The 27987-nt window shown below is 53.3% G+C and overlaps 2 protein-coding genes across 10 annotated transcripts in view; both read right to left on the bottom strand.

Annotated features, from left to right (window-relative positions):
- The window catches only part of AHDC1 (AT-hook DNA binding motif containing 1), a 63470-nt gene extending 63358 nt beyond the window's left edge, over positions 1 to 112 (bottom strand). The window contains exon 1 of one of the 2 annotated variants that reach the window (XM_059135226.1): positions 61 to 112. The gene's annotated coding sequence lies outside the window, so the exon portion shown is untranslated. The remainder of the gene's footprint in view (positions 1 to 60) is intronic. The other variant, XM_059135227.1, reaches the window with a different exon arrangement.
- Positions 113 to 8098: 7986 nt separating this feature from the next.
- On the bottom strand, positions 8099 to 27984 carry FGR (FGR proto-oncogene, Src family tyrosine kinase). Of its 8 annotated transcripts, none has more exons than XM_059136421.1 (13): positions 27861 to 27984; positions 19769 to 19830; positions 18569 to 18798; positions 17976 to 18078; positions 17080 to 17178; positions 12488 to 12591; positions 12113 to 12262; positions 11278 to 11433; positions 11021 to 11200; positions 10328 to 10404; positions 9913 to 10066; positions 8998 to 9129; positions 8099 to 8885 (listed from the first exon to the last, which is right to left on the bottom strand). In XM_059136421.1, the coding sequence occupies exons 3-13, from the start codon at positions 18783 to 18785 to the stop codon at positions 8677 to 8679; spliced, it is 1581 nt and encodes a 526-aa protein (XP_058992404.1). In that variant the 5' UTR covers positions 18786 to 18798; positions 19769 to 19830; positions 27861 to 27984; the 3' UTR covers positions 8099 to 8676. The 8 variants fall into 8 exon arrangements, with proteins under 8 accessions (XP_058992404.1, XP_058992409.1, XP_058992405.1 ...); XM_059136426.1 differs by having other exon boundaries at positions 18569 to 18795; positions 27861 to 27877; XM_059136422.1 differs by lacking the exon at positions 27861 to 27984 and adding an exon at positions 27301 to 27522 and having other exon boundaries at positions 18569 to 18795.
- Positions 27985 to 27987: the final 3 nt, after the last annotated feature.

Raw genomic sequence — 27987 nt, forward strand, 5'->3', positions numbered from 1 at the left:
GCCTGCCTGCCTCTCTCCGTCTCCGCCGCCGCCGCCGCTGCCTCTGCGAGCTCGCCTTACCTTCGCCGCTCACCATCCGGAACCCCAGGGGGGAGCGCGCGCGCGGCACGCCGGGACTTGTAGTCCCCACCCCGGCCGCTCGGCGTGCGGGGCGGGCGGGGCCGAGCCGCTGCCCCGACGGCGCGGCCGGGAGCCCGCGGGGACTGAGCGCGGGCCCTTCGTCCGGGAGAGGGGCACGTCCTCCGTTTACCAAGGATTCTGGTTCTCCCGAAGACCAGGGGTGTTTCCCTCGTTCCTTGTTCCCTGCGGGGGAGCTCTGGCTTGAGCGGAGGTTGCGGGTGGGAGCGAAGGGGCGGGGTCTGAGGATGGAATGAGTCGAATAGGGAATCAAGGGATTAGCCAAAGGGTCTGCGACTTTCTGGGGCGCCCCAATTAAATGATAGACGAAGAAGAGAGAGGGGAGGACCGGCTTTCCGAGTCTGGGGACGTTCTCCCTTCCTGAAAGGTTTCCTACTGAGTAAAGCACGACGTTTTGACGTGAGCGCTGCTCCAGAAATCTCAAAGCCCCACCACCGCTTCCTCCTCATTCAGGGACCCCGGTCCCAAGCTCTGACCTCCGGGTTTAGCCCCTCCAACTCTTAGTTTTCCTAGAAGTCCAAGGGTGACCAGAGCACAGAGGTCCTGGCTAATCCACAAACAGCACCCCTCCCCCTTCCTGAATCCGACTGAGCAGTTTGGTTGGGTCAGGAAGCAAGATTCGGATTCAACAGTTCAGAGCTCCTGCTGCGGCCTGGGGGCTGGGCTCAGCACTTTCACCTACCTCCTCTTCAGGTCACATCTGTTATCCAGCCCCTAGCTCCAGGCCCCCTGCCTGGCCTATCCCCACAGATGGGAATGTGCCTTGTCTGGGCCTGGTTACCAAGGGGGAAGTGGCTGGACAGCTCAGGAAGGGAAACTGCTGTTGCTTCTGCTGCGATTTACTGGACACAGCAGGGCCCCTCTGTCCACAAAGACCCAGTGAAATGGTACGATTGTCATTTCCATTTTAGAGATGGGGGGAGCTAGGCCCAGGTTCCCTCATTTGGGAGCTGGACCCGGGACAGTCTGATCCCAAAGCCCACTGCTTAATCTCTGGGCCATAGCAGGGGATTGTGACTCCCAGGTCTCTGACCTTCATTCCCAGCATCTGTGTGTCCTCCCTTGGTACTTCAATTCAACAGATGTTAACGGAAATATGCAGGGCTCACAGGGGACACCCACCGGGACACCAAGAGGAACAATGCAGGGTCACTGTCCTGTCTCTAGTATCTACCAACATCAGCCCTGACTAGTGTTCTGCTAGTCCCTTTTCCTCTGTGTGTCTGACATTCCTTGGCCCTGTGTCTGCTGGCTTTGTCTGTCTCGCTCCTCCATCTAAAGTTCTTCCACAAGTGCCTTTGTTCTTGGGCCACCTGTTTCTGACTCCTCCTTTGGCCCTGCAGGTGATGGCCAGAGTGTGACAAAGGCAGGTGGTGACATTTCTCCAACTACAACTCCCCTGTCACCACCTTCCCTACACCTCTCCCCATCCCAAGCACCTCCTTTAAGGACAGTCTGAAACCCCAAAGGGCAAAAGAAGAGGGTTCTGGGGAGCTCTCTCTCTCTCTCTCTCTCTCTCTCTCGGCCCTTTGTTGGAGGCGGGGCTAGGAGGGCAGCAGCAATGAGAGAGATCTAGGGTTCTAAACAGTGTAAACAGTCCACCTGTTTATCTGGCATCAGGGGGCTGGCATGGCCAGCTGGAGAGACCCCCACTGGGAAGCAGCTCCTTTTTGTAGGCAAACCGTGGGTTCAGAGATTTCTTCATTGAATGGGAAGTATTATAAGGTCAGATATTAATGAAAGTAGTGGTTTAAGTTGTGAGGGGCACTGTTGGGTCCAAAGCCTTAAACTAAAGTTATTGCAAATAAATGAGGCTTTAGCATCTTGCTCTAGCTGGTACCCTATGGGAGACACTTTAACATTGGGAGGGTGGAAGAGGCTCCCCTTTCTCCCCATGCCACACACCCCAACCCTCACCTTCATGACATACATGCTTAGTCCTTAGGCTTTGCCCCAGAGCATGGAGATCCTACCTAGTCAGATCCAAGTTTTGGGAGGAAGCTGGGTGTTTTAGGGAAAATGGGAAGCCCCAGGTAGATTGAGATGAAGAGGAACTTGGGAAACTCCCAAGAGGGGAGAGACTTAGTGATGAGGCTCAGAGGGCAAGACCAGCTGGGTGGACCGTGGCACCTGGAAAGAGAGAGTAAGAGAAGTTAGGTTGTGTTTTCCAAGCACGTGCCTTCCATCCAGGCTGTCTCAGCTGGACAGCGTGGCTACTATTGACCCCTAAGGTACTGAGCATCGTGGGACACCAGGCATTACAGGATTTCCCCCGTCATTTAGAGGCTGGTCTTTCTCTTGGAGCTTCTCTAAATGATGTCGGGTTGTGGGAGGTGGGGGGGCGGCGGTCTTCCCAAACTCTGGCAGATTCTTCCCGTGGGCTGCTGCTGCCACCTAGTGTCAAAATTCCGCATCTGCTCCGATAGCTGCAATCTAAAAGGGGGCTACCCAGTCCTCAGAAATAGCGTCAGAGTCCCCACAGGCTGGGCTCGGGAACTCTAAGCTCCCCCAGAAGGCAGACTTGAAGGAGAAGACCTGCTGTTCCCGGAGAGCCTGCATCTTCACCTTTCCGAGTCTCACAATACTCCTACGTGTAAAATAGAGGAGTAATCCCTTCCCTGTCTTACAGGCAGGGCTGTGGAGATTTACTGAGCACAAGGATATGAGAGCACTTTGAAAACTGGCAAGGGTGAGCTGAGGGACTGAGTCATGAGAATAACAATGACAATAACTGAGAGGTCACAGCAGCGTGGAGCCAGGCCCTTGGGGCTCACGGAAAAGGCAGAGGGAAGTGTGAGCCTTGGGTGGGCATGGGCACTGCCTTCCCCAATTACAGAAATTCTAGGGCCAGCCCCACTCTTGGAGCTCACCTCAGGGGAGGAGTGGTTTGCTAGAGAGTGGTTCAGCCCAGTCCACAGAAGGAGAAACTGAGGCTGAGAGAAGTTGAGGGACTCTTCTAAGCCTCTGAGCTACTGGTCCAGAAATCAAGAGCCTTTAGGGCCTCGGTCTTCCCCTCCTCAGGATGGGAATAGCTCAGAGCTGGGGCCCTAGAGATCCTGGAAGCAGGAAGCCCCTCCTCATAATGGTACAGTGGGAACTAAGGCCCCCAGGCCCCCATTATCCCTCCTCCTGGGCTAGCCTCCCCCACCCCCCATGTCCTCCCACATTCCTCCAGGCAACAGGAAACCCCAGCTGCAGCCCAGACTTCAAACAGCTCCTCCCTCTGGGCAAGGGGTGTGGGAGGAGAGGCCAGAGGCCAGAGGGCAAAGGTCAGCTTTGTTCCTGCTGGAGGTGGTGAAGGAGGGGGGGGGGGGATGGGTCCACAGAAGGGGGCAGGGTAGGACCCTTGACAGCCACACTGCGTGTGAGTGAGTGTGTGTGTGTGTGTGTGTGTGTGTGTGTGTGAGGGAGAGAGAGAGAGAGAGAGAGAGAGAGTATGCACGAGAGAATTCCTGGGTCTGTCAGGGTATGGTATGTGTGGTTCTCACTGTCAGGCTGTGTCTGGAGGTAATTGTATGTCCTTGGTTTCCCTTGGGCTCATGCTCCTGAGTTATGCATCTGAGTGTGTATTACTATGGATTTGTTTGTCTGTGGGTGCTCAGCCTGGGATCCCCCAGACGCGTCTGGAGGTCACATCACATGTATCGATATGTATGGTTCACAGACCTGCTCAAAGCTATGCATCCTTCTATTAGTGGGATCTGGTGTGGTTCTTTGTATCATGAGGTATATCCCTGTCCTACCTCTTCCCCTCCCATTCCTCCTCTGCACTGGTCACCAGAGGGTTCATTCTGAAAAAGGAATCTGACTTTGTTACTCCTTTGCTCAAAATCCTATGGCTTCCCATTATCCACGGCCTAGAATCCTAGCCCGAATGCATGGCAGACATGCCCCATGGTAACCTACCTGGTTATCTTCATCTTTAGCCAGTAATGCCCCTCAAATTTTACGCTCCAGTCACACCTACCTAATTGTAACTCCCTGCATGGTCCCCTCTGAGCTCACTTAATTCTGTCGAGTCTAGAATGTCCTTCTCTTCCTTCTTTACCAAGCAAACTTTTACTCCCTTTGCAAGTTTCTGGTGAAGCAACACCTCCACTGAGAAGCCTTCCTGACTTCCTCCTGTCCAGCTGAATTAGGACCCGACCTTTTTCTCCTACAAACCCTTTATCGTCATTTTCAGCCTGTGCCTGTCCTATTCTCGCTACCATTAAGAGAGCAGGGAATTCCCATCCTCAAATGGGAAGTTCCAAAAGGGACCTAGTCTTCCCCTCCCAGGGGAAAGTTTCCTTGAGTTCTGGGTGTAGTACCCAAAATGGACACTAGAGGGAGTATGGACACCACTGTAGGACGGTCCAGGAGCTGATGCGCGCGTGCGTGTGTGCGTGTGTGCGTGTGTGTGTGTGTGTGTGTGTGTGTGTGTGTGTGTGTGTGTGTAAAATGGGGAGTGGGAGAGAACTACTGGAGTAGATAGTAGGTAGTAGGTCCACCCAACTCAGTACCAAAACAATAGGATTCAATATAGGTACCCCCAATAAGTCCTGGCCACCACCCAGATTTCTTCTGTGACTTTTCTCCATGACTAAGGGGCCATACCCCTTGGATTTCTGACCCTTCTGCCTTTTGCCTCTGACCTCCCAACCTTCTTCCATGCCTCATCTGCACCCTCAATCCTCCCATACATAATTATTTGCACTTGCCTGACTTGGCCTTGCTCTACCATATCTCTGAGCACTTGCACATGCTGTTCCCCTCATGTGAGATGATCTCACCCTCTGGCTGCTTCATTGGGCAGACTTTTCTTTCACATCCTCCAAGAAGTCTCCCTTGGCCTCCAGAATGACCTTGCCCCTAAGTGTTGTAATCATTTACTGCTCTGCCTCCTGGTCAGGACTAGCTTACAGGAGACATCAGTAAATGTGTGCAAAATTACTAAATGACTTGGTTCTTTTATGAATATAACCTTCGGCATATATGGGGTTGCTCCAGACTCATCTGCACTATGCCCTCCCCGAACTTGACTCTGGGTTGTTATTATAGGTTTCCATGCTGCTCCATTAAATAAGAGACTATGACACAGTGTGATTGCATGAGACTTTGAAGTGCAAGGTTCAAATTCTGACTCTGCCATCCAGCTGTGTGACCTTGGGCAAATGTTGAAGCCTCTCAGAGTCTTCATTTCCTCTTTTGTACAATGGGAATAATCACATTTCTGCACAGCCTCATAGTGGGGATCAAATTAGATGATGCCTGTGAAACACCCAACATTCATCAATTAGGTGTCCTCCTCCCCCACCACGAACTTGGAAATAAAATTGCCCTCTGAGTCTTTTTTTTTTTTTTTTTTTTTTTTTTTTTTTCAGTTTTTTTTTTTTTTTTTTTTTTTTAAGATTTTATTTATTTATTTGACAGAGAGAAATCACAAGTAGGCAGAGAGGCAGGCAGAGAGAGATAGAGAGGAGGAAGCAGGCTCCCTGCTGAGCAGAGAGCCCGATGCGGGACTCGATCCCAGGACCCTGAGATCATGACCTGAGCCGAAGGCAGCGGCTTAACCACTGAGCCACCCAGGCGCCCCTGCCCTCTGAGTCTTAAGCCAGTAAAACCCACACAGCATCACAGAGGAGAAGAGCCAGGTGGGGGAGTGAATGAGGCGAGAGATGGTTTCGTAAATGACTAAAGAGTTTTGTGAACGGTGGAAACCACAATCAAGGTGACCCGCCTGTAATCTCAGGGAGGCAGGGCCAGGATGTGATTGAAATTGAGAAAACAGAGGTCTAATCAATTGCATTGTGCTCTATCAGAAGGGAACAGAAGGATGCACAGAAAAGGGGGTGCAAGGGAGAATTCATTTGGCCGCATTAGAGGGAGGGTAGGGAACCAGTAGAAACAGGGTTTCCAAGCTCAGTGGGCTCTGGTCTCTGCTGCGGAGCACTGAGGGTCAACTCCAAGAGGTTCACTATTCTGCTGGGCCTTCATTTAAACCAAATAGGTGTCCAGGTACGAGGCATAGCCCCGTTGGACAGGCAAGAATATTCTGGTCCCAGGAGAAAGAGCTGTAGGGATTAAGCACACTGATTTTGGAGTCAGAGGGCCTAGTTCAAGCCCCTGCCCCTACTACTTAAAACTATTTGCTTCACTGTGCCTCAGTTTCCTTCCTAGTGGAATGAAGATACAACAGCCTTCTCCTCATGGATTTCTGTGAAGTTTCAATGGTCACAAGCGCTTAGCAGGATGCCCAGCAGAGAATACGTAATCTGTAAGTGGTAGTGACAGAGAGGGCGAACATGAGTTGAACATTTTATTGCCATTTCACAGAGGAGGAAACTGAGGCATGGAGAGATTAATAACCTTCCCCAAGGTTATATGATCAGTGAGCGAGTGGTGGAGGCAAGTTTCACACCAGGCCTGCAGCTCCAGGGCGGGGCTCTGATCTGCTTACCCCGTGAAGGTGGACACATTTGACTTCTGGCTTGTGTGTCAGGCTCCTGTGAGTTTAGTCAGCCAGAGACAGGCTCTTGGGAAGCCATGGACCCTGAGTTCGAGTGTGCAAAGCTAAGGATCCCACCCCTGGAACCACCCCTCTTAGCAGCCTCTTGGCCTCTCTCCATCTTACTGGTCCCATAAAGGGATCCCCAAGACAGCTCAGTACGGGGAACTCAACCTGCATTGGCCACTTTTCCCTTTTCCTTAGGATACTCAACGTGGGGGCATTTCCAGGGAACGTTTCTAAAAATGTCTAGAGGGGGAAGGATCCTCCAAATATCTACCTGGGGTAGATCAGATCACTTCCCAAAGCCCAGAGTCTAGAAAGATCGTGGGCCTTGGTGTGAGACCTAGGTTCACGTCCCAGCTCAGTCCCATGCACCTGTGTGACCTTGGTGTCCCAACTTGGTCCCATGCACCTGTGTGACCTTGGTACACCATGTAACCCCAGAGCCTCAGTTTCCTCATTTGTCAATGGGGGCTAGTCATAGAATCAGACTCAGAACTGGATTAAATGAAAAGATGGATGTAAACACATTCTGGCATGCAGTGCTTAATAAGTGAGTTATTATTATTCCTTTTTCTCCCCATCCTGGCTGTGAACTCCTCCAGGACAGAGACAGGTCTGGGGTCCTGCCTAGCAAAGGGACCTTCCCAGAGTTAATGCTTAGTAATTGTCTGCCAGTTGTAGCAGTGACTCCTAGCTCCCAGACTCTTCCCTACCCCTAACCTCGTCCATTCCCTTCAGAAGTCAGCAGTCCATGACCTCCTGATGGGACAGGTGGGAACCCTTATTCCTGTTCCTTTTGTTTCCATCTGGAGGCACATCAGTGGCCAGAGTCTCTCACAGCAGCAGCAAGGACATGGGACAATTCTTCATTGCTCAGGTGCCTGGCGAGTTGTTTAATACCCCCAATCCCTGTCTCACTACATGCCAATAGGAGCCCCCAGTCCTGTGACCCAACCTTCAATCCCCTCCAAAACCCTCTAGGGGTCAGAGTTGACTGGAGTGAAATCCAATGAGCTAGACTAGCTCTCAGACCTCTCTCCCTGTCCCGCCCTTCTGTCCTTTTCTTGGGGAGCTGCAGAGAGTCCACTGTGGTCTTCTCCACTGCCCTTGTAAAGAGAGGCCTAATAGATTCTGCTCTTGTGCCAGTGATGAAGGATATATCTGCTGAAATCAAGTAGGGAATTAACAAACCCACGGCACACAGTCTGAAAGCCACTTCAGTAACGAAGGGGACATTTGGAGCTCCAGTTGCCTATCTTCTGCATCCATCTCTCAACCTGTCCTAAACTCACATGGGGACAAGCCTCAGGACTTCCGGGTACCCCCAAACACACTGTGAGTTCCCTGTGTTCAGTAGGCATTAGGGCACGCTTTCACCTCCCCCTCCTCCCAGCAGCCAGAGCAATCACACTCATCTTCCTCTGGCCACCGTTCCCTCTAACAGAAGGGATTTTCATGGCTCAAGGATTCATATCGTCACTTTTCTTATTTACAAAAAGCAATAAACACACACGTGATTCAGAGAGGCGGTGGGTCCTCAGCAAGCCTCTCCCTCACCCTGGGCTTGGACCCCAGGCCCAGACCACAGCGTCCACCCAGCAAGAAAGGGATCCAGCAAAAACCTTCCCTGTCTTTGCAACTTACAGATGCAAGAGAACTGACTAGGAAGTGAACTCAGGGTGGGATGATACGGTAAAAAAGCAGGGATAGGAGGTGAGTGATGGAAAGGATATACAATTTTATAAATAACTAGACAAAGTCTGAGCATTTCTTTTGGGGGAGAGGTGGGGAGAGAGTCTAGAGGTAGGAGCCTAAGTGGGAAGGGGAGAAATAGTGCTTGGGGCCAGAGTCAGGGATGATCTCTAAGCCTGAAATGGCCCCATCTTTAAAAAGAGTGGGGTGCCCTAGGTGATGTCAGAGCAACCTGCTTGTTCTGACATGCTAGGATCCTATTGGGTTCTAAGCCTGGGGGCTTTGGGACCAGAGCCCTGGGGACTGGAAGGGATTGGTGGGCACCCCAGAAAAGTGGTGAATGCCCAAACAGGCTATGTCTGATCCCCAGGCTGGTACTGGGGTTCTGTGGAGGTGAAGTAGTCCTCAAGGAAGGACTGCAGGTACTCGAAGGTGGGCCTCTCCTCTGGGTCCAGACGCCAGGTCTGCTCCATGACTTCGTACAGGGATGCTGGGCAGCCTGGTGGGCACGGCATGTGGTAGCCATGCTCCACCTGTTCCAACACTTCCCGGTTATTCATGCCTGGAGGGAGAGGCTCTGTCAATCAGGGGGCCTAGCCCCTTCCAAAGAGGCAACCAAGAGGAAACTGTCCCCATGACCGCCCACTCTTCTCCACCTCCCCACCCCAGCAAACCTGGGTAGGGTACTCGGCCCTTGCTGATGAGTTCAGTGAGCAGGATCCCAAAGGACCACACATCTGACTTGATGGTGAATCTACCAAAGAGAGCAGCCTCCGGGGCTGTCCACTTGATGGGGAACTTGGCCCCTGGAGAGATTGGGAGAGAAGGGGGAGTCATTGAGGAGGTCCCTGGAACTGCTGGATTAAGAGAATGGCATGGTGGGGTGCCTGGCTGGCTCCATCAGAAGAGTTTGTAACTTTTGATCTTGGTGTTGTGAGTTTGAGCCCCATGTGGGCTGTAGAGATTACTGAAATAAATAAACTTTCAAAACTCACGACCCTGAAATCAAGAGTTGCATGCTCTTCCAACCGAGCCAGCAAGGTTCCCCCTGCCAGGCACTGTTTTAAAGTGATTTACAGGCATTAACTCATTTAACCTCATAAAAAAACAAAACCCCTGCGAGGTAGATACTATTATTATCCTCACTGCACAGATCTGGAAAAGGAAGCACTGACTAGTTAAGTGACTTGCCCAGATCACATAGCTTTGAAGTGTTCACATTCACTCCCAGACATTCTGGCTACAGAGTTCACACCATTACACTCCACTGTCTTTCCCTTGAGAATTACGGTAGTGCCTGGCGTATACTAGGTGCTTGATAAATATCTGTTGACTTCCTTTTCTCTGAATATTTTCATTTTAATTATGAGAAAAAACAGCTCACAAAGGTCAGGTGACTTGCCCAAGGCCACTTGGCTAGTAAGTAGAGGAGCAGAGATTCAAACTTAGAGTTGCCTCTTCTACTACATCAGGATGGGAGAATCCCAGATGTTCTGGGAGCGGAGGGAATGGTTCCTGAATATGGGGGGCCCCATGACAGCCCCTTAGTGTGCCAGGGAGCTCTTGGAAGGTGAGGTGAGGCACGCCACCTTGCTGGGGGTTGTACTCATCATCTTCAATGAGACGGGCCAGCCCGAAGTCAGCAATCTTGCACACCAGCCGTTCCCCAACAAGGATGTTGGCTGCCCTCAGGTCACGGTGGATGTAGTTCATGCGTTCCATGTAGGCCATGCCCTCAGCCACCTAGCGGGGGTGGAGGGGCAAGTTATGGAGAAATGGGAACAGAAACACCATGGCTTGTGTGAGAGATCACCTGAAAACCCCACTTTCCAGATGAGGAGACTGAGACTCAGAGACGGGCAGTGCCCTGCCTCCAGTCGCACAGATGATTCAGTGGATAGGGCTGGATGTACTTCCCGGGGTAGGGCAGGTGTTTGAGGGCACACGGATTTGTGGAGGTTAATAGGAGAGCAGTCTGAAATAAAGGTTGCTGTCCCAGTTTACCTGGGCTGCCATGTCCACCAACTGGGGCAGTGTCAAATCCTGGCCTTCCCGGTCCTTAAGGAACTCCAGCAAGCTACCTGAGGAAAGGAACTCAGAGATATCAGCAAGAGGAAAAAGAAAAAGAAAAAAAGAAATATCAGCAAGACCACCCTCAGCTCCAGGCCCGCCTTCCCTCCCTTGGCTCCGCCCCACCTAGATAGTATCTCACAGATTTGCCCCGCCCCCTGTCCCCCGCCCTCTCACTTAGACCCGCCCCCACCAGGAGTCAGCCGGCTCCCTCAACCCCCCACAGATCTCGCTCAGGACTCGTTCCCATAGGCACCCAGACTGTCTACAGCTCGTTTCTTCTCCTCCTCGGTCCCCCTAGACACGCCCCACTCAGACTGCGCCCCAGATCTTTCCTCATCACAGATTCGATCTTCATTTGTCCAAGCCCCACCACCAGGGGAGACCCACCACCCCACGACCGAGGCTCCGCCCCCAGCCCCTTATTTAAACTTGGACCCGCCCCCCACTACCAGGACTCACTTGATTTCACTCATCCCGGCCTCTTTCTCCGACTCTTGCTCAAAGTCTCCGGTCCCATCACAGGTAGCCCCTCAGGTCCCTCCCCTCCCCCCCGCCCCCGACAACCTTCTGAACTTCGCCCCAAGTCTCGCCCCCCAGACTCCGCCTCCTCACCCCGCCCCTCACCGTGGCACATGAATTCGGTCACGATGTAGATGGGCTCCTCCGACACCACGGCGTACAGCTGCACCAGCTTGTCGTGCCTCAGCATCTTCATGATCTGCGCCTCCGCCAGGAAGGCCTTCGGGGACATGGTTCCCGGCTTCAGGGTCTTCACCGCCACCTTCGTGCTGCCGTTCCACATGCCTGCCATGTGGTCGCGGCTCGTCAGCACCGGCTCCCTGATGTCCCAAGCCCTCGCCCTGCCCCCGGGACCTCCGTACCCAGCCACACGTCCCCGAAGCAGCCGGTGCCCAGCCGGCGCTCGAGCGCGATGGAGCTGCGGCTGATCTCCCAAGCGTCCTTGGCCAGGCCTATTGTCTGTGGCTTCATGGTGGTGCAGGCCACTGTGAGCAGGTGGCATAGCCCGTCGTTTACCTCTGGGAGCAGGGGTGTTGGGGGGTGTTGAAGGTCACAGGCAGGCCAGGACGCCCCACACATTCCTCATCCTACCCCAGGCACCACCACCCCTTTCCCAATCAGTGGAGAGGAACTAGGCCACAGGTGAGGTTGCAGGCTGGGGCAGAAGGCCACCTGACCCACTGAGTAGGTGACTGTGTTGGTGCCCAGGGAAGGAAGTGGCCCCAAGAGGGAGAGATGATCCCTGCAGGGTTTGGTTTCCTTCCTACAGGAGGTAGGAAGCTGGGTGGGATTCTGACAGGTAGAAATGGAGTTGGGGATTCGGGACCGAGGTGTGGACATGAGGCCCTCACCCTTCCAGGGACCTCACCTTTGTTGTAACTAACCGAAGCAGAAACCCAGCATCGGCATCGATTCTCAGCTTCCTCTCAACCCTAAACCCCATCCTCCAAGTCAGGTCTACTTGGCGCCCTGCTCGGCTAGACAGTAGGGGGCGCCCTTCGGCCGGGGACAGCCTTACACCGGTTTCCTCTGGAATCCTACGGAGCAGGATCTTGGGCTGGGAACCCAAACACTTGGGCTCCAGTTCAGCCCCCAGCCACTACCGCTTTGGGGCCTCCTTTCCTTCTCTGGGCCTAATTCTCAGCGGGTTGGCTCGGGGACCCAAAGCACACACCAGCCCGGGAAGCCAGCCCTCACCAATGTAGTGCTGCACCAGCTCCTGCACGGAGTCGAACTGGGCCCGTGTGGTGATGTAGTAGCCACCCGTATCCAGCTTGCGGACTTTGTAATGCTTCACATGGTCGCCTCTGGCCTGGTCCCAATCCCGGATGGACAGGGAGTAGCCACCTGTGGGCAAGGGTCGCCTTCAAGTCGGCTTTCCTCCTTGCTCTCCATCTTGGAGCTTGAGAGGCCCCAGTAGGATGGCCACACCCCCTGGAACCCAGACCCAGTCTATCTCTGCCCTCCACCCCAGTCCCGTTCTGGGCCCAGGCCCTGACCCAAGCCCCTCACCACGGCTTCTAGCCCACCCTAACAACTGGGCCTCCCAGTTGCCCCTTCCCAGGCCCCCACCTTTGGTAGTCTCACTCTCACGAATAAGAAAGGCCCCTCGGGGGTTCCCGGGGGAGAGCAGCTGCCTCTCCGCATCCTTCCTCCCGATCTTTCCAAAGTACCACCTGTTGGGAAGGGCCAGCAAGAGTCAGAGACACCCAGTTCAACCCCCAACTCAGCCTCCTGCAGAAAAACACCTAACTAGCCAAGATTCAATTTCCTCACTGGTTAAACGGGGCTCCTACACCTAATTCGTATCCTGGTCAGGAGAAGCAGACAGACAGGAAATGTGGGATCCTGGGCTCCAAGTACGTGACCAGTAAATGTTAGGCTCCTCCTCTTTGCTCTCTGGGTTTCTCTTCAACTAAAACTGCTAAGACCCCAGTCACTAGTGACCTCCTCAGGGTGCTACTAGTTCCTTAACGCATCTCACGACTGCTCCCCTGTGGGCTCAACTTTGCAGAGGCGGAACTTGAGGCTCAGAGAGGGGAAGTGGCCTTCTTGCAGGACTGGTTGATGAGGTCTACCTGAAATTCTCTACTGCCGAGTCTAGTTCTTTTCCCACCACTCAGGCAATCTCTTAGATCCTTCTTCCCACATCCACCCCCAACCCCCAAACCTTTTCCTCCTGTGACTTCCAGACAACAGTCTTTGCTGCTTCTTTCCCCCTGTTGCTGACTGTTCCTGCCTCGCTCTGACTGCTGCTTTTCCTCCACTCTCTGAAATTTGGATGTTCTTAGAAGGCTAGACTTCAAGTTCAGGTGGCAAGCATTCCTGTTCTATCTCGGATATTCTTCCGGGACTGAACTGTAGCCTTAAATCCACTGTGAAAGCACCCCAAGGGGAATTGAAGGGGATCCACAAGTATCATAGCAGACTCAGATGTCCTTTGATTATAAATCGGTCAGTATGGGGCACCTGGGTGGATCAGTGGCTTAAGGTTAAGCGTCTGCCTTTGACTCACGTCATGATCTGGAGGGTCCTGGGATAGAGCCATGTGTCCCATGTGTTGGGCTTCCTGCTCATTGAGGAGTCTGCTTCTCCCTCTCTCTCTGCCCCTCCTTCCCTCCAACACCCCCCCATGCATGCATGTGTACATTCTTCCCCTCCCTGCTCTTCCTCATCTTGCGTGGGCGCATGTGCATATGTCCTCATGCTCTCTCTCTTTCTCAAATAAATAGATAAAATCTTTAAAATAAATAAATAAGCCAGTCCACACCTAGGTACTAGGCACAGTTTGGGGAACAGGGAAGGAACTGGCAAGTGGCGTGTCCAGGCGACGAGGAAGGATGGGGAAGGAAGAACTGTTGAAGGACTGTGTAAATGGGACACGCTCTCAAGTTTTTTCAAAGGCCTGACCCATAATACCCTTGATAGTAGTTACTTCCTTAATAATTAACTTAATAATAGCAGTACTTATTTTCTGTCATGTGCTGCTTTAATACATGTTATATTCATTTAGTTCTTTTTTTAAAAAAAAAGATTATTTATTTATTTGACAAAGAGAGAAGTACAAGCAGAGGGAGCAGTGGAGGGAGAAGGAGAAGCAGACTCCCTTCTGAGCAGGAACCCACCAAGCAGAACTCGATCCCAGGACTCCAGGATCATGACCTGAGCCGAAGGCAGATGCTTAACCGACTGAGCCACCCAGGCGCCCCATTATTTATTTAGTGTTGTGAGGAAGGTCCTATTATTAAGCCCCACTAGACAGATGAGGAAATGGAGATTACTAGTGGTTAAGCAACTTGCCCAAGGCCACACGCTCTTAAACTGTGTTGCCAGAATAGGAACACAAGCTGTCTGCTCGAGGGCCTGCACTCTTAACCACAACACGGCTCTTAGGCATGACAATGCACGGAGTGCCTCTCAGGGCTTCGTGACACTGCCCCTAAGCTGTGGATGCAAGCATGAACCCCCAATACCTCCCACTTTCTGCATCTTCACCCCTTCCCTCCCCCATGACTCCTACCCCTTTCCCCAGATAAAGGCCTTTGGGCTCAGGACCCCAACCACTCCCCTCTGCTCAGGGACACCTCTCCCCTACCAACAGTCCCTTCCCCACCCCCCACAGCCTTTCCATCCCACCAACCTCTACATATACACCCATTTCTTCCTCCCCCACCCAAAACTTTCCTAAGCCCTAACTTGCCACCAACATTCTGCTCTATCTCTCACCTTCCCTTCTCTTGAAAAAGCACTTCACACTTGGGTCTCCACTTCCTCACCTCCTACCCGCCCCAGCCCCCACCCCCGCCCCAGGCTCTGCTGTCTGGCCCCCGCCCCCACTTCACAGCGAGAGATCTCTCACCAAGGTCACCCCCATTGCCAAATCCAGTGGCAGCCTCTGACACTCCCTTTCGTGTTTCCTGCAACCTCTCCTCCACCCTCTTGGCTGTTCTGACTTGGCTTGGCCTGATTTTTCAACAGCAACTTCTCCTTCAAGACAGCTTTCTCCAAAGTTGGGTCCTAGGGCCAATCTCTCTCTCTCGCTCTCCCCCCCATCCTTCACCCTCCCACGCAGCTTTGTCACCTCCGCTTTGAAGAATACCCAGGGGTTCCCTCTGCAAGAGCCATAGCAAACAAAGAGCCTTAGTGCCAACTATGAAAAGATGCCCCTTCCTCTGGGCTAATTCAGCGGCCTAGCCTGGCCTGGGTCCGGCACCTCTCATACAAAGCACAGCTGAGAGGCGCTTGGGTGGCTCAGTGGGTTAAAGTCTCTGCTTTCAACTCAGGTCATGATCCCAGAGTCCTGGGATTGAGCCCCACATCAGGTTCTCCACTCAGTGGGGAGCCTGCTTCCCCCCACCCCCCCACCCCCCCGCCTGCCTCTCTGCCTACTTGTGATCCCTGTCTGTCAAATAAATAAATAAAATCTTAAAAACAGAAACAGAAACAAAGCACAGCCGAATTCTATTGTTGGCAGTCTTCTACCAGGGTGTCACTCTCTGCGAACCTTAACCCAACAAGTCCCCCCACCAGAACCCAGACACCTATACCTGCTCATACGTTCCCCACTTTAGCAAATGACACCATCGCCCACTCAGTTCCTCAGGAAGACTTTGGGTCACCCTTGATTTCCTCCCACTCCCCAAACGCAATGGCAAATTAGTCACCAAGTTCTGGTGTCTCCCACTCTGCAGTCTCTCCAATCTTTTCTTTTCCCATACATGTATACATATATGCACACAGATTTAAAAAAAGGTTTTTATGAGCCCTGGTTTTCTCATCTGTAAAATGGGACAACAATAATATCGATATTGCAACTAGGAAAATTAAATGACTAAAGGTACGTAAAGTCCCTGTTGTCATATCTTAGGTTATAATGGTACACTATGAATGATAATTTCCTGTCTCATTAATAGGATTAATTCTTTCCCCCGCCAAGATTTGATTGATTTATTTATTCGAGAGATGGCAAGCAAGAGAGAGCATGCACGGGTGTGTGAGTGGGGGGAGGGGTAGAGGGAGAGAGACAAGCAGACTCCACTCAGCTGTAGCCAGATGCAGGGCTCTGTCCCAGGACCCTGAGATCATGACCTGAGCCAAAATCAAAAGTCAGATGCTGGGCCCCTGGGTGACTCAGTCTGTTGGGTGGCTGACTCTTGGTTTCAGCTAGGGTCGTGGTCTTGAGGTCATGGGATCCGGCTCTGAGCTCAGTAGGAAGTTTGTTCTCTCACTCTCCCTCTCCTTCTGCCCCTCCTCCTGCTCTAGCTCTCTTTCTCTCTTTCTAAAAGAAATAAATGCGGGGCGCCTGGGTGGCTCAGTGGGTTAAGCCTCTACCTTCATCTCAGGTCATGATCCCAGGGTCCTGGGATCGAGCCCCGCATTGGGTTCTCTGCTTAGCAGGGAGACTGTTTCCCTTCCTCTCAAAAATGAATAAATAAATAAGACAAAACAAAATAAAATAAATAAGTGAATCTTTAAAAAAATAAATAAATAAAAGGGTGTCTGGGTGGCTCAGTTGGTTGAGCGATGGCCTTTGGCTCGGGTCATGATCCTGGAGTCCCACGATCATCAGGCTCTCTGCTCAGCGGGGAGTCTGCTGCTCCCCTGACCTCTCTCCTCTCATGCTCTCTCTCTCTCTCAAATAAATGAATAAAACCTTAAAAAAAAAGTCGGATGCCACCCAGGTGCCCCTTTAACAGAGTTAATTCTAAGTAATATCCCCTTGTGTTTGTTTAGGGTTTTACAGTTTTTTAAAGCTCGTATGCTGTTGTTATCACTGACAGTCAATATGTATAATGCTTAGCAAGTGCCCTCAGACTATCTGGGTTCAAATACAAACTCCACCAACCTACTAGCCATGTGAACTCAGGAAGAATATTTAATATCTCTGTGCCTCACTTGCTTCATTCATAAAGCAGGATAATATTAGTTCCTCACTCTGCTAATACACAGAAAGCCCTTTGAATAGTGCCGGGAACATAGAACATGGTACATAAATATTATTTACTCTCATAAACGTCATTATTCTCTTCCCTTATTCTCACAATGACCTCACAGAAATATAGGTAAGAAGATAGGCTCAGAGTGGGGCTGTGACCCAGAGGTGTCTTTGGATGCCAGGTTCCCATCCTGTCCATAGGGATAGCCACCTCCTACCCCCTACTCACTCTTCAGCCTGGATGGAATCCACAGGGGCCACGTAGTTGCTGGGAATATAGCCAGTTTGTCCGGAGCTGAGAGAACGAGCTTCCCACCAGTCACCCTCACTGCAGACACAGGACACAGGGCATCAGTGGCAGCCCAGCACCCTGGAGCACCCTGGAGCCTGGCAGGGGCACGCGAAGGCTCAGAAGAAGACTAGCCCTGCCAGCCCCTCACCTTGGACAACCCCCTTTCCCCCCCGCTGCCCCAGGCTCTTGTCTGTTCTGCTCTCAGCCACTGAAACTACCTCAGGAGACTTTTCCCTGCAGAAGCAACATGTCTGGAGATGTGTGGGCCTTCTGGCTTTTGTCTTTGGCTCCTTAGCTGGGCTGGGGTTTGAGTGGGCAGTGGACAGGTAACTCCATCACTTCCCCGCTGAAATCCTCCCCTACCCCCAAGGACAATATATTTCCTTTTGGATAAAATCCAAATTCTTCAATATGGCTTAAAAAGCTCTATAGAATCTGTTTCCCCTGACTCTGTAGTTTCTGCTCTGTCCATTCTACACATCATACTTTATGATCCACCAAGATCAAACCACTTGGTGGTTTCTAGAAGTTATCATTTATTCTCGTGTTCTCTCATTCTCTCTTCCTTCGACACCTATTCATTTTTCTAGTCTCCCCTTAGAAATCACCTCCTTCAGGAAGCCTGCCTTGATCATTAGCCTCAAGACCATATTAGTGTTCCTTCTAGGCCCATATGTCCTCATGCTCCCCCTACATAGTGATTACTCAGAGTTGTTCTTGTCATATATCTGTGTCCCCAACTAGGCTGCTTTCTGAGGGATCAGGCAGGATTCCTCTCTGGGTCCTGCTCCCAGCCCCGGCCACATCCTGAGCCAGGTGGCCTGGTTACTTACGTGTTGTTCAGGATGTGGAACTTCTCACCCTTGGTGAAGGGGAGGTCATCCTCTGTCCGGGCCTCATAGTCATACAGGGCGACGAATAGGGTCACCCCAGTCCCTGTAGAGTCAGGGCTATTCAGCAGAGTAGGGCATGGGATGCGGGCTCCAAGGGGCCTGCACCCCCCAGAGTCCCGTTCCCCAACCAGGCTCTGTGCCTCCCCATGGCTGCAGCGCCTGGTCCCCAAAAGCCTTTGGAGTCCAGTGGATTTCTGATTTGAGCTTCACAGCTTGGCCTCCCATGGATTCAGGACACATGCCTTCCAGACCATCCCTCCCACCCTGGGGAGCTCCTATCACCCATTCCTCCTCTTCCCCACCAAGACTCCCTGCTTGGGCCTGTCATCAGGGGCCCTCTCTCAGATGGGAACAGAGCTGTCTTCCCCTCAGACTGGGATTTCCGATTTAGGGCTGTACTTTCTTCCTCAGACCGTGCTCTGAAAGCAGGGCAGTGTCTCCCACATCATACTCGAGGGTCCTAATGATGCCTCCCTTTCCCCCAGGTTCCTCCAGGGGCCAGATAGAGCTTGCCTCCAGCCCACTAGACTCACCTGAGATGCCCCTGATGGTGCTCCCATCGAGAAAGGCGGGGCTGGTGGACTGAGTGGAGAAGTTGTAGTTGGGGATATGGGCAAAGGAGGACACGGTCCGGGCCTGAGTCGGGTCAGGGCCATAGCGGTCCGCGGCCCCACTGCCCCTGAAGTCACTTTCCAGGCCAACATCCTCCTTGAGCCCTGGCTCCAACTTCTTGCAGAACACACAGCCCATTCCAGGTGCCCTGCTATAGAATGGGGTATGCCTCACTCTGGGGCCCCTGCCAGATAAGCCCCCTGCCTGTGTACACACACATGCACGCGTGCACACGCACACTCACATGGGCGTGCAGTTTCCCCTCTGGGGTCTGCCCTGGTGAAGGGTAAAGGTGAGGTAAGGCTACCTTTGGGTCTACGTCCCAGCTGTTGTCATAGGTTTGCAGACAGACTGTATACCCTTAGTGCGCTTTGGGCTGCTGCTGTGTTTATCGATCGATTTTTGCCTCCTCTTGCTTCAGTACATCGTGTTTTTGTGACTTCTTCAGGGTGCTTGGATATGCTTGTCTCTTTGTGTGTCTCTAAGTATTTGTGAGCTCCCCGTGGATATGTCTATGCGTGTGCAGTCTCTTGTGAATGTTTGTGTGTCTATGTGAGTATATGGGTGTGGGTGCATGTCTCTGGGCATGTGAAGGCTCTGTGTGTGTTCATGTCTTCTGAGTGTGTACGTGCATATGCTGTTTCTGTGCAAGCGCGTATGTGTGTTCCTCTGTATGCATGTGTGTCTATCAGGTGGTCTGTGTGAGTAGGTGCCTCTGTGTCCATGTGTATGACAACGTGCATAGCCCTGTGTGGGAGAGTATGTGCCTCTGTGTGTGTGTATGTGTGTGTGTGTGTATGCAGGTCTGTGTATGGGAGTATGTGTGAATGTCTCTGTGATGTGTGTGTCCAGGTCTCGAGACAGGTTTGTGTGTGAGTGTGTGTGAGCTCTGTGTGTCTGCACCTGGAGATTCCCTGCAGAGGGGGATCAAGGCCATTTCCTGTTGTGGGTCCAGCCTCTGGCCTCTCAAGCTGCCTCTTTGTGGCTCCCCCATCTGTTACCTAGCAACAGGGCTCTTGGAGGAGGAGGGGGCTGGGATGAGTTGTGGGGCTCAGGAAGGCCACCCCACCCCTTTTCCTGACCCCTTTTCCAAAGCCCTCAGTTTTTCCCTCCCCACTCACCCTCAGGCCCCTACTGCAGGGTCAGCAGGGCTGCAGCATGGTCCTCGGGAGGGGCCAGAGACCTGAGGGCGAGAGAGAAGGACATGGAAGGGGAAGGCTCTGCCAAGGCTCCTGCAAAACAGCTGCCAGCTTCTGCCCTCTTCAGGAAGCCAGGCCTGGGCTCTGTCCCAGCATGACTTCTGCCTCCGCTTTCCTTCCCACCGCCCCTGGCAAACTTACACATCCACCCTCACACGTGACACACCACCCACACCAACCCTCTCACACTCATAGCCACCTGACACACCAGCTCACCAACACGCACACACACCAGCACAGAGTCACACACCAACACCCACAGTGGACACTTGAGTGAGTGTGCTCACCAACAACACCAACACACTAACACAACTGAACTCTCATGTGAGGCCAAGCTCTGACGCACAAATACACACGCGCACGCATGTGCAGACACACAGGCTACCTCTCAGGGTGACAGACGCCTCCTCAGATACTTAACTGTTTGTGTCAGACCCACCGCTTTCGTTGGATTTCTATCACACCGTGCTCGGCTCCCTCCCAGGCACCCCGTCACTGCAGGCCACCTCTGCTCCCACCCTGGGCTCCGTGATCCCCAACGGTGCCAGGGTCACACCTGGTGGCAAGGTGAAGGTGGACACCTACCTCCACAGCTCACTCCTATCCCCACATTAGGGAAAGGCCCAGGTCAGAAGCCAGAGCCACCAGGATTCCTTGGGGAGCCCCCCTACATGAGCCGAGACTTTCCCAAAAGCTACATCCTCTGAGCCACAGGACAGGCAGGTCATTGAGCAAGGGCTCCCCACGCCCCACCAGAAACTCTGTCATTGCAACACTCAGAGAGGAACTGCCGGGGAGAGGGTTTCTTAAGCTGTGAGAGAAATGGAGAGTAGTAGGGCGGGGCCAACCCAGTGAACCCTGACTTCCCCCAGAGGGGCTGAGGACCCTTGTGACAAGTGCCCCCTCCTTGCCTTTCCTGACCCCCAAGTCCAGTTCCCTTATGGACATCCTCCTCCCCTTCTCTCTGTGTCCTGCTCCTCCTACTGCATATGCTCGCTCACCTCTTCCAGGAAGCCTTCCTAGCTCTACCGGATCCAGCCGCCTCGCCAATGACTCACTCTGTCACATCGGTGTCCTAATCTTTCCTCTCCACCCGCCAGCCCCTTTCACTCTTCACTGTAACTGTTCTCCGGTGTGTGTAGGGGAGTGACACCCAGCTGGCGAACTGCGAGGGCTGCTGTGGTGAGAACTAAAATAGCCTGTGTTCACTAAGCCATTGCTGAGATCTTCACCTCAGAACCCCTCCCCTGGGGTGCAGCCACTGTGTCTGAAAGGCCCCAGGACACTGAGGGCTGGTCAGGGCCAGAGAGAGGATATAAGTGAAGATGGGGGCATCCAGGGCCCAGGAAGGAAGGGATTTCAGGCGCTGAGGGGACAGATGGGTGTAAGAAGAAAACAAAGGTTACAGGGTGAGAATGAGGTCTTCTCACAGGAAGGCACCAACCCATTGCAAATGGCTCCCTGGGTCTACACCCAGATCCACACAGCCTTCCTGACACGTTCTTGGACGCACCTCACAGAGACACTGAGCTCCTTTATACCCGGACATCTTCGAGGATAGCCACATCCCCCTCACAGACACCCCCGGCCCTCACCCACTCATACGCATAGGTGTACATGCACACACTGCACACGCCTTTCTGCGAGAACAGCACAGACAGGATTTATAGCTCTCATGAGGGGCTGACCACAGCACTAAACACTTGACATACGTTATTGCATTTTATTCTCATAACGACACTCTGACGTATGACTATTATTGATAAGGCAACTGAGGCATGGCGAGCTTGAGAGACCAGCCTGAGGTCGCACACATGATGAATCCTAACATTTGGCTCCAGAACCTGAGCCACTTCTCTCCATCGCCTGGTCACAGAAACAGATAATGACAGCCATTCCTGCCAGCATGCACAGAGGCACAGAACCCCTAGAGGGACACACAGAGATATACAGAGTCCTCTCCCAAGTCATAGACCCATACAGAGCACCTCCGAAAAGAGACACGGATTACAGAGTACAACCTCTTGGGTCCCCACATAGATACAAGGTTGCCACTTCCAAAAACACCCAGATAAATATCACCACAACATTTTTATTTTTTTAATTCTTTTTTTAAGTAGGCTGTAGGCTCAATGTGGGGCTCGAACTCACAACCCAGAGATCAAGAGTCACATGCTCCACTGACAGCCAGTCAGGCGCCCCTTCCCACCCCCATTTTTAAGTCAGTCTAACAGGAGTCCCACATGCTGCATGCCTGGAATGGGTTTAGGGTGTCGGTGAGGGGGGTGCTGTGTACAAATTGTGAGCCTCTGAGAAGGAGGTAGAGGTCTCTGTGGGCTGAGGTAGAGCCCTGATAGGGTGGACAGTGTGAGGAACAGGCAGTGGGGACCAGCTCTCGGGACGTGGTACTCCTCGGCCTGCTGGGGACTGAAGTTCGGGGCTAGGCATGGCTCTCTGGGTACCGGTATGCTAACGGGATTGGGGGGTGTGGGGTGAGGGAGTGGGGCACAGGATCTGGCATCCGCATGGTCCAAGACATTGGTGGGGGGGCATGCTGGATGTGACCACACTCACCTGGTTTGTCAGAGGAAAGAAAGAGATGGGAGAAACGGAGAAAGAGAAGACACAGAGAGAGAGACAGAGACTGAGAGATACAGAGAGAAAAGAAAAACACAGTATGGTGTGCTGGCATACTGACTCTCAAAGGAAAAAAAGGCCCTGACTTGTAGCATTTGCTGACTTCTGTTGTATAAATATTCCCACCATGGCTGATTTCAAGTAACCGAGGTGACTTCTTGAGCGCAGGGCTGCGGAAAGGTTCATGCAATCAGCTCCCCAGAGCCCGGGCTCGCAGGCTCCAGCAGCTCACTGCCAGGAAGGAATAAAAAGAAAGAGACAAACAGAGACAGAAACGAGAAATAGAAAGACAACAGAGAGACACGGACCGAAAAAGAGAAAGGTAGAAATTAAGAGAAACTCGGGGAACCAAAGAGTCAAAGGCAGAGGAGAGAAGGCAGAAGAAGCAGGCTGGGTTCTCTGTGCTCAGGCATCAGCAGACAGACAGCCCCCAGCACTCTCCCTCCTCGCCCACCTCGGATCCTAAGCGGTGCCACCAACTCTGCCGAGAGTCATTTGACTTCCTAGAAGTCTGGGTGGCAATAACTATTGGTCTAAAAATTTCTAATTTATTAAATACTTACCCAGTGCCTGGCATTGTGCCAAGCAATTCTCACATATGATCTCATTAATAACCCTAGGAAGGAGCTTTCATAACTACACTTAAGCAAACTGAGTCGCAGATAAGCAAACTGAGTCGCAGAGATGTTAAGTAACTTCCCCAAGATCACACAGCAAGTAAGGGGAGGCAAAAATGCAACACCAAGCCATTCTAAGCACAGTTCTATTTTGTAGCCCTAGTAGAAGCAATAATGTGTGTCCCTTCAAGGGCACCTACAACGTGCCAGGCCCTATGCTACCTACTCTCAGTCCTCAATGCAGCCCACAGAGGCGAAGCCATGAGCATTCTGGTCACTGTAGGGACTTGGGTCTGTTTATGCCTCTCAAACACCTGGTTGATGGGAATTAGTTTCCAGAGCCTCATCTGTATCAAAATCAGGTTGCAGGTATTTGAGCTGAGGTCCACCCCTGGACCAGGGTGCTCCTGCCTTCAACATCTCTATCTGTGTGTCCCTTCCCAGCCCTATTCTTTTACTTTTTTTTTTTTTAACCCACTCAGGCGCCCACTTTTTTTTTTTTTCTTTTTTAAGTAAGCTCTCTGCCCCACGTAGGACTTGAACTCATGACTCCTGGATCAAGTGCTCTACTGACTGAGCCAGCCGGGCGTCCCTGTTCTTTATATAACATTATTAGCCTGGAACCCTGCATGAAGGCTATCAGCTCTCCAAGCCTCAGTTTTTGCATCTGTACCTTCTGTTGTGGGGAAGGCTTGAAGAGACATGCCTCTGGCCCCGTGTGCAGTGGCCAAGTGAGTCTGAAAACCATAAGCAGCAAAGCTAGAATGCGCCCCCCCCCCCAACCATTTATCAGTTCGCCTCCCTCTGGTGTGTAGAGGGGAAAGTGACTTGCTCAAAGTCAGACAGCCCCACAGGGGATTCAAAGCCAGGCCCATTAATTCAGGTCCAGAATTCAGTTCACACCGTGGCTGTGTTCTTCAGAGCCTGCGCAGGAGGTCACGCTGTCCCCGACGAGTTTACGTCATATTTCCAGCCCATGGCCAAGGGAACGTACCTCCCCTGCCATATGGCAGCTGGCCACTCGGCAGGGAGCCTGCTTCAGACCTAGCCCTGCTCCAGAACATAGAGCCCCAGGCCCACCCACCCTTTCTTGAGGTCCCTGCTTCCCGAAGCCGCATCAGGGCTTTAATGTAGACACAGGACGTCCTGTTCCCCCCTAACCCCTGCCAAGTATCTGTGGGACCTGGAGACAGATTTAAGCTTAATTCTCCATGGCCTGACAACTAGTTGGAGACATTGGGGAAGTCGGTTCACATCGCTGAGCTGTACTTTCTTTGCCTAGCAAATAGGAATATAAATCTCCACCTCAGGGCGCCTGGGTGGCTCAGTGGGTTAAGCCGCTGCCTTCGGCTCAGGTCATGATCTCAGGGTGCTGGGATCGAGTCCCACATCGGGCTCTATGCTCAGCAGGGAGCCTGCTTCCTCCTCTCTCTCTGCCTGCCTCTCTGCCTGCTTGTGATCTCTCTCTGTCAAATAAATAAATAAAATCTTTGAAAAGAAAAAAAAAAAAAAAAAAAAAATAAATCTCCACCTCAGGGGGCTGCTTCTGAGCATCAAATGTGAAAGTACCAGGCACATAGCTGGTGCTCAGCAAACTTTCACTTCCACTCCTTTATCTTGAGGAAGGCTCCTCCAAGGCCCAGGGAGGGGGAGCAGCAGGGCCGGGGAGGGGGGCGACGGGGGGGGGGGGGGGAGGAGGGAGTTCCCAGGGTGAGGGCTGAGCTGGTTCAGTCACCTGGGGGATTTCAAGAAAGAGGGAACTGGGACTTTGGGCAGCAGCAGGAAACCACCGTCCTGCAAGAGTTCCGGCTACTCTTCAGGGCTCCGGGGTGGCCAGGGGCAGGGCACAAGTCTCAGCCTGGCTATGCCCCATCCCCTCTATGAGGCTTCCATCGCTCACCCATAGAGGCCCTCCGCCCCTCCCTGAACTCCAGTGTCTCTTACTAACCCCCAACCCTTTCACAGAAGCCTCATCTCTCATTGAGCCTCTAACTATCTCACGCCGCCATTCTCTCTGGAGACCTTACAACACCTCACCCCTAACACCCAAGGCCTAAGAAGACATACCCCTGACTCTGACTCTACCACTTGGTGGGCCCGGTGTGGTGGGGGCATGTGAGAGAGGGGCCCTAGCTCTATCCCCCATGTGATCCCGAAGGTGTCAGCTGAATTTTCTCCACTTGAGGTCTGCTTGGTGCAGAAAGGGACCTGGCTTCTCCTTCCCCTGCTCTGGGGTCCCTCTACCCAGCCTCCCAAGGTCTAGCCACTTCCTTTGGCCAAAGTAGCTCCAGGTGGCTAGAGAACACCCAAGCACCCACATATACATTCACAGGCTGTGCTCATTCACTCAAAACCCAAATCATACTCACACTCTGACCGCCCACTCACAGCTTCAGGCCGACTGGGTTCGTGCCGCCCATGAACTCCACATCTCCCACAATTCATCAGTCAGCGGTCCCCTATCCACAAGGCTACAAGGGTCTAGCAGGGATGAGGAGGGAACACAGGTCTCAGCTCTGGCTACTTCTTTCATCACATCAGGGACAAGATGCTCTGGATTCCGAATCCCTGCTTCTGGTCCCAATCAGTCCTTGACTGCTGAACCTCGCTCTTCCTATCCGTGAAGTGAGAACAGAGCCCTGCTCTCCCATTACATCACAGATGCAAGGATACCAAGAGACTCAGGGATCACTGGGGATGGTACCATAAGGGTTGGGGACAGACCTCAAACCTGCTGACTTCCCCAGTATGGGACTTCAACAGATCCACAAACATTTATTTACTAGATGTCACTTGTGTGCTGGTCCTGGAGGCCCTGACAGGCTTTCTGTAACCCCTCCATGAGAAGGTGAAGGAAAGCATCCCGCCTAGGTCAGGAATAACTCTTAACCCCTCCAGGACACTCTGCAAAAACCGCTTTCTAAAGCACCTGATTCTGGGGATTCGGGGAGAGAGCGGGTGATGGGACCTAAGTAGGGACAAAGGTGATTTCCCCCATAATTCAATTGAGGAAAATGAGGCCCAGAGAAGCCCTATAACTTGTCTAAAATCACACAGCAATCAAGGGCCCGGTCTGGCTAAGCCCCTGCGACTGCAGATCCTCGCCCCAGGATGCCTGAACACTGAGCTTCACTGCCTTACTCCTCTGCGCAGAAACCTGCCCCTGACTGAGGATCCAAAATGCGGGCGGAGGGGTACCAAGGGGGCTGCATAGGCAACGCGTCGAACAGCAGCGAAGCGGGGCTCTGTCTCTCCACCCTCTGGTTGCTACGGAGACAGCCTCTCCGGGCAACTGCGGTCAAAAGCAGGATTTCCGTCGGGGCTGCCAGCAATTCCCGGATCCCTTGGGGAACGTTGGACCGAGACCGCCCCTGGAGGCGGGAAGGGGGCACCCAGAGAGGCCCATCCCTGCTGAGGGCGGGGACTTCCCCAGGAAGCCGGGACCCACGCCTCTAGCGCCTTGGAGGAGTCCCCTCGCCATCCGGGACCCGCCCACCAGTGCTGGCGCGGGAGGGTGTGGGGGACTGCAATCTTGGCAGCCTCCGCGCCCCACCAGGCTACGGTCTTCACCCTCGACTTCTGCTGATTTGGGATAGGGGGGGACTTCTCGGACTCCCGGAATCGTGCCCCACATTCTGCATCCTCCAGAAATGGTTCTCCTTGACCTCCTCCAGCAAACGCCCTCACCTGGTCTCCCAGCACACACACCCCCCCCCCCCAACACACACACCTAGTTCCCCTCTTCCAGAACGCTCAGCTTCTCCCCGGAGCCTCACTTTCAAGGTCCCCTCAATTTATTCCCCAACCCCCTTGGGAGGATCTCCTTAGTCCCTCTCCCCTGACTCAGACCCCTTCCCAAATTCTATTAATTTCACTCTACAGGTTCCCTCCGTTTGCCTACCGTTTTCCCTACCAGACCTTTTTAGGGGGTCTCTTTAATCTACTTTCCTCATATTCCTTCAGCCCCCCCCCCCCCGATTTTATCCGTCTCCTTCTCCAGGTTTCCTCAGTTTCCCTCCTGAGGTCCTTTTCGGGGATGAGGTCCCTCCTCCTCCAGGTCCTTTTCGGGGGTGAGGTCCCTCCTCCTCCAGTTCAGCCTTCCTCCCCGCACCCCCCCCCCCCAGCCGTCCCACCGAGGCGCCCGCGGGCAGGAGGCGGAGCACCGCGCGGCCGGTCCAGCCCCACCTGACGGCCGCCTACCTGGTCCCCGGGGAGGCCGCCTCGGACGGACCCCAGGCAAGCCGGCCGGGTTCCCAGCAGCTGCGAGTGCAGACGTTGTGGGGGACGGGGTGGGGGTAACTGAGGAGCTGCCGGCCTCTGACCGCCGCCCGCTCTGGGCCGGGAGGAGGAAGCCGCCTCGGACTTCTCTTATTGAAGCCCTGCGGCGGCGACGGCGGCGGCGGCGGGGAGGACTCGCAGTCACGCCCCAGCCCCAAGCCGGCTGCCCCAGGCGGGGAGGGGCCCTCAGATCCCAGGCCCGCCCGCCCCCACTGCCAGCCTTCCCCCGGGTGATGGGGGGAGGGGGTTGGGCACTCCCAGCCCTCTCCCTGCACCCCAGCTCCTCCCCGCAGACCAAAGGCCCCAGCACAGCCTTTCTAAAGGCCCCCTTCCAAGGGGCAGGTTCCTCAGCCTCAGAAGCACCTGCTGTTTTAGACTGATTCGATTTCAGATTAAGAAGGAACTTTTCTCTATTACTGAAGCTCACCCCACCCCATTTTCACAACTGGGAAAACTGAGGACCAGATGCGGGCAGGTCTTACCCAAGTTCTCCGGCCCGTTGACTTCAGATCGCTGTCGCCAGAGCCACTGCGGATCGGATCACCTTGCCTCGCCTCCCTCAGGAGCAGGACAAGTGGGGGCACAGGACTGTAGGAAGGTGGGGAGCAG

Source organism: Mustela lutreola, chromosome 10, assembly GCF_030435805.1.
Source record: "Mustela lutreola isolate mMusLut2 chromosome 10, mMusLut2.pri, whole genome shotgun sequence".
Lineage (NCBI taxonomy): Eukaryota > Metazoa > Chordata > Mammalia > Carnivora > Mustelidae > Mustela > Mustela lutreola.